Source organism: Heloderma suspectum, chromosome 1 (genome assembly GCF_057233095.1).
Source record: "Heloderma suspectum isolate Gila_16-S chromosome 1, 16-S_ref, whole genome shotgun sequence".
NCBI classification, from domain to species: Eukaryota; Metazoa; Chordata; class Lepidosauria; order Squamata; family Helodermatidae; genus Heloderma; species Heloderma suspectum.
This window is the reverse complement of record NC_139458.1, coordinates 132,445,780-132,451,303: the sequence shown is the minus strand read 5'-3', so window position 1 is coordinate 132,451,303 and position 5,524 is coordinate 132,445,780. Positions and strand designations below refer to the sequence as shown.

Below are 5,524 nucleotides of genomic sequence, written 5' to 3'. Positions count from 1 at the left end.
AGGCTTTGGGTTGTAAAGTTCAGTTTGGAAAATGGACAAATTGGGAGAGGGGTGGAGGATTGATGTGTGTTCTGAGAAGGGGGAGTTAACAGAGTAAATGCAGTAAAAGTAAAAAAGTAGTCAGAGATCATAAGCTGACTGGCACAGTGGTAAGGCAATGGAGAAAAAACTACAAACATCTATTTTCTTACATTAATACTGACTGAATTCCTCCACTCCAGCTGTCTTGCAGATGGGTTTCCCTTTTCTAGTCTAGAGGCCTGGTTTTCAGTAGGGGAACATCTGAGAAGGAACGGTTAAACACCCTCTCCCCAGCCACTCTTGTTGTCAGGGTGGAAACTGAGCCCATAGAGCCCCAGAGCAGTTCTGATTCTGAGGAGGAACAGCAATCCGTGGGAGAGGAGCTCGCTCATCTCTCACAGGCACAGCAGCTGGCAGAGATCCCTCCTGCCAGCATTCCTGGGATAGATAGTGACCCTGGCAGTGAGAGAGTCCTGGAGCGGGGCTTGCTGGACGCTCGGCGCAGACGCAGGGAGCGACGACAGATGGAGGGTGCGGAAAGGAGACGTAGCGCTCGTTTGGCATGCAAACAACGGTTGCATCCCGAGGACCCAAGGGAAAGAGAGAGGATCTCTCCCTAGCCCATAAGTTCAGGGTCTTCCCGTGGTCCTCCTTCAAACGGGGACCAACTGCCTTACCTGGAGCTTAGGCTACTCTGCTATCTTTCCCCAGTGCTGTTCCTTGCTTTGTCGCTAGTGATTAGTATCTGAAAGTCATAAAGGAATAAAGTCTCGGAAAGAATTCCTCGTCATCTGTGTCCTGAGTTGGCTATTGGTGGGGACTGCAAGAGGCAGCTAGGGCGCTCCTGACACTTGTGCTCTCAACTGCAGCCTCCTGGAGCTTCTTTCCCCCCTATTCATTTTAAAGGTTCTTGAAAATATGACACACTTTTTTTGTGTGTAACTTCTAGTTTGGCCCTGACAGGTGTATGAAACAAGGGCTACAAAATATAGTAACGTTGAGCTGAGAATAGGGATGTACGAAACACTTACCTGGTTCCGGTCGGGGCATCCGCTGGGCGGGGAGGCGCTCTGTCTCTCCCCCCGGAATCCTCGATGGGGGGGGAGGCGATCCGGTCCTCCCCCCGGAATCCTGCCCGGCCGGCTCTGCTTCCTCTACTTCCGGCCGCGGATGGGCTGCTGCAGACGCAAATGGCGGCCGCCATATCGGCTGCCATTTGCATCCTTCCAGGCTGCTGTGATAGGCTACGTAAACATTTACGTAGCCTATCACGGCTAACCCCCCCAAAAAAACGGTGTACGCAAATGGCGGCGGCTACGGCGGCCACCATTTGCGTTCCCTATTTTTTGCCGTTCTAGCCTACGTAAATATTTACGTAGGCAATTACAGCGAAAAAAAGGGAACCGCAAATAGCGCCCACTACGCTATTTGCGGTTCCCTTTTTTTCGCTGTAATTGCCTACGTAAATATTTACATAGGCTAGAACGGCAAAAAATAGGGAACGCAAATGGCAGCCGCCGTAGCCACCGCCATCTGCGTACACCGTTTTTTTTTGGGGGGGGAGGTTAGCTGTGATAGGCTATGTAAATTCTTACGTAGCCTATCACAGCTGCAAGGACGGCAATGGAGGCCGCAGCCGCCTGTCCGCAACCGGCCAGGAGACCAGCCGCCACCGCCGAATCCGCCATATCCGCCCCAGGTAAGTTCCATCCCGGGGGATTCCGCGGGGGGGCGGCAGGGGGGCAGGAGGCCGTTCCACCACGGATTCCAGCGGGCCAGATTCTAAAGAATCCAGCCTCACTGGAATCCGTGGCGGAATTCTCTGCCATCCCTAGCTGAGAAACCCTCCAATGGGTAGCTTGAATGTTTCAGACCTGGAAAGTTTTAAGCATTTGTCACAAACGTACAAAAAACTACTGATACAGAATCAAAATTACAGGTTTTTATTCAGTCAGAATTCACCCCAGTTTTCATATTGAAAAGTTGTAATATACATACTGTGATAAATTTGTCAAAAGAATTAAGAACAAAACAGAAAACTGGGGATGGTTCCCATGAGCAACAGGGACTGGAGGGCTACAAACCTTGGGACAGAGGAAACACCACTCGCATAAACATTGTCTCTCTCAAGAAATGTCTCAAACTGAATGGAGAAGTTGAAGATGATCACCCCACTCTCTCATTAATCTTGGTAGCTCTAGAGTACTACGACAAGAATGACCATCACAAGAATGACCATCACAACGCTCAGTATCAATGTAGTGATATTCAGGCATTTCGCTTTCTTGCCATAGCTAGCTGCACCTTCAGGATCTCCAACAACTTTACGATCCCTTGACTGAAAGAGGGGAGAGAAAATAATATATTTTCAGACATGAGAATTAGCAGCGGAAATATCTTTGCATACTCTTTGAACACCTAAATCTCAAATGGACTATTCATGGCTATTCATAATTGCTGCAAACCTAGAATTTCCCATTCAGTGTTATCAGAAATCAAAGACTGCGTAAGTTATAAAATGCCTGCTCCCAAAACTGTTGCATCCTATTCTAGCCTTAGCTTCACCATTCTCCATTCATATTTTGAAGTAGTAGCCATCACCCTTTCCCCCACAAGTTGCCTGGGGCAATGTAACGGATTATATTACCACTCATTTTGTTTTTGCCAAGAGCCAGATAATGGGGATGGGGACTACAGTAATTTCTTCTCAAAGGCACCAGAAAGCACCACTACAGTATTCCTGTTTGCACTCCTTTCTGAAATACTCTAGATTCAGTGGACAATTATATTCTGAAACCCATGCATCTCAAAGAGAGAGGGTAACATGAAGATCAGATAGACTTGCCTACTGTGTATCATCCAGTAATTGCGACACTTGACCCCAAAAGCTTTCACACAAAACGATTCATATGCCTCGTAAGTTTTTTCCCAATTTATTAGTAGGAATAATATAAAATGAAAATCTGTGTTATTCCAGGTCTCCTGTGGAAATTATAGGAGCTAAGGCAGGATTCAACATACTGAATCATCTTTTCAAGTCATTGGCCCACATCACCTATACTACTGCCAGGCAAAAGAATTGGGAATATGTTTAGCGCACCAGCACCCCATGCTCACATGAATTTGATATGCAGGCAAACCATGCTATGTGCTACCACAGGCAAAATGAAAACCCAAGAACTCCAATCAGTTCAGCTTGAAGGAAAGATTCCAGTATATCTTGAGCTGGATGGCTGAGGCTTATTTGCCTGGCTTGGCCACATGTAACTAATAAAAGAGCTAAATTAGATGCTATGTTAAGTGTGTAGCAACTAGGTAACCCTAATGCATGGTGTGTTTATTACTGTAGTGTAAGCATGTGGCTGCACAAGAGTAGGGAGGATTGTACCTTCCTGCTCAGCCACTCCCCCCCCCCAATTTGTTCATCCAGGAGTTAAAGATGCACAGGGACTAAAGAGGGGAACCCTCAATTGGCACCAATGGAGTAAGTTCAGGGTTACACTCCTCAAGTCCTTTAGAAGAATAGAGGACAACAAAAGGGTAACAGATGTACATGGTGTGGGTGGAAAGGGACCACAAAGATGCAGCAACTTGGTTTAACCCACCAGTGGTGGGAAATATTTATATACAACAGTGATAACTGAACTCTTAAGATGGCATTCCTTGCCTTTCATCACAAGCATTCCATGTGCCCTGCAAAGTAACATGGAGGGTAGCCAGACAGAAACATTCATGCCACAAAAATGTGTTAGCCTCACATGTACTATAGACCTGTGGATGGGGGAAGCTGCAACAGACTGCCATGCCTCCTGTTTCAGAATTTATCAGAATCTTAAATCACCTTATAAGCATGCAGTTAAACAGGCACAGGACATCTGTCTTGTTACAGCTCTAATTTCAGGCAAAGTGTGCTAAAAAGCTGCTAACTCCATCAAGTGATTTTACATTCTAATACTCCCTAGTTGCCACAATGACCCCACAGAGAACATAGGTGGTTGGGAATTCGGTCTCCTTGGAAAGGGGCAGGGAGGGGGAAGAGAGAAGAGATGGACAATCCATTGGGTTGGATCCAGACTAAGGCATACTTTAGGAGTAGACCCACTGAAATCAATGGAACTTCAGTTAGTTATGACAATCTTAAGCCCCACTGATTTCAGTGGTTCTATTCTAACTATGTCTCAGTCTGGATCCAACCTCTTAAGTGTTAGTTGGGGGCGAACACTTCTTAGGTAGGGGCTCACGGCCCGTAACAGCTGTGTGACATGCAGAAATTCAACAGGTGATGCGTTTCTAGCACAGAGGCAATGAGGGAGAAGCTGCACCTGTTGAATTACTACTGATCCAGTAAGCCCATAAAGGCACGAAGACTCCCGGGAAAGCGAGAGGAAATGGACCTACGATTTGCGCGAGAAATGGAGGAAAAAAGGCCACTGCAGAAAAACAAGTATCTCTCCTCCACCCCCCGGAGTAGTGAGTAAAGTGCGAAGCGGGGGCAGGGGGTCTTCGGGAAAAATGCTACGAGAGAGAGAGAGAGAGAGAGAAGAAGAAGAACTGGGGCGCTTTCCCAACTCCCATCCTTCCCGGGCGCACTCACCTTGATGGAACAGAGAAGGGCGACGAAGCCGAGGCAGCAGAAGTTCATGAAGAAGAAGCTGAACAACGACCAGAGCACAAAGTCGCGGGGCTGCGGCGCGCCGGCGCCCCTCGGCTGATACGTGGTGGAAGGTCCGCCGTGCCCCTGGCCCCGGCCGTCGTAGGACGTCATGTCGAGGCACACTGCCGCGCCGGTGTTCATGGTGGCGCAGAGGGCTGCTCGTTCCCAGGCGGCGAAAGCGACGGGGGTCTGCCGCGGCTAAGCCAAGCGGGGTCCTAAGCAATGGGCGGCGAGGGCGGGTCTCCGTCTCCGGCTGGGCGCGTTGGCTCGCTCCGAGCCTTTCCGAGCCCGAGAAACGAAACTGGGAGCGAGCCTCGAGGGTGAACTTCAAGGGCTGGCGCGTGCGGCATGGCTGTATCCTTGGAGGGGTGACGCTAAAGTTGGCTGATCAGCGCCCAGGCCCTTACTTGCCCCGTCAACGAGCGGCGCAGCCCGATCAGTAAACTTAACGAAGAACTGAGGTGTAGATGTCACTGTAACCCAAAATATGCTTTTATCGTATCTCCATGACTGGGGGGCGGCGGGGGCGGGGGCGGGGGCGTCCCCTTCGCGATCCAGTGGATTTCTCTCCACTCAAAACCATACTTTTTTTGTGCAATGCTCTTTAATTAGATAATTACGAATGAGAAACTGGGAGGGTGCGCCCCAAATGGGTCACCCCCCACGTGCAACTCAGCACCCAGAATGTCTTCCACTAGATGGCGTAGCCCCACACTTCGTTTTGGCCCAAGAAGAATACGGTCAACCAAGGCAGCCCCATGCCAATAAGCAAAACATGAAAAAAGGATTAAGGGACTGGGCCGCCGACCCCAAATTAAGCTTTGGGCCACCTCAGATCATACATCCACA

General features: G+C 49.1%; 1 protein-coding gene across 1 annotated transcript; it reads right to left on the bottom strand.

Annotated features, from left to right (window-relative positions):
• Nucleotides 1–1,948: 1,948 nt before the first annotated feature.
• Nucleotides 1,949–4,965, bottom strand: LOC146357892 (interferon-induced transmembrane protein 3-like). The gene is made up of 2 exons (XM_084858315.1): nucleotides 4,616–4,965; nucleotides 1,949–2,359 (listed from the first exon to the last, which is right to left on the bottom strand). The coding sequence occupies exons 1-2, from the start codon at nucleotides 4,814–4,816 to the stop codon at nucleotides 2,219–2,221; spliced, it is 342 nt and encodes a 113-aa protein (XP_084714441.1). The 5' UTR covers nucleotides 4,817–4,965; the 3' UTR covers nucleotides 1,949–2,218.
• Nucleotides 4,966–5,524: the final 559 nt, after the last annotated feature.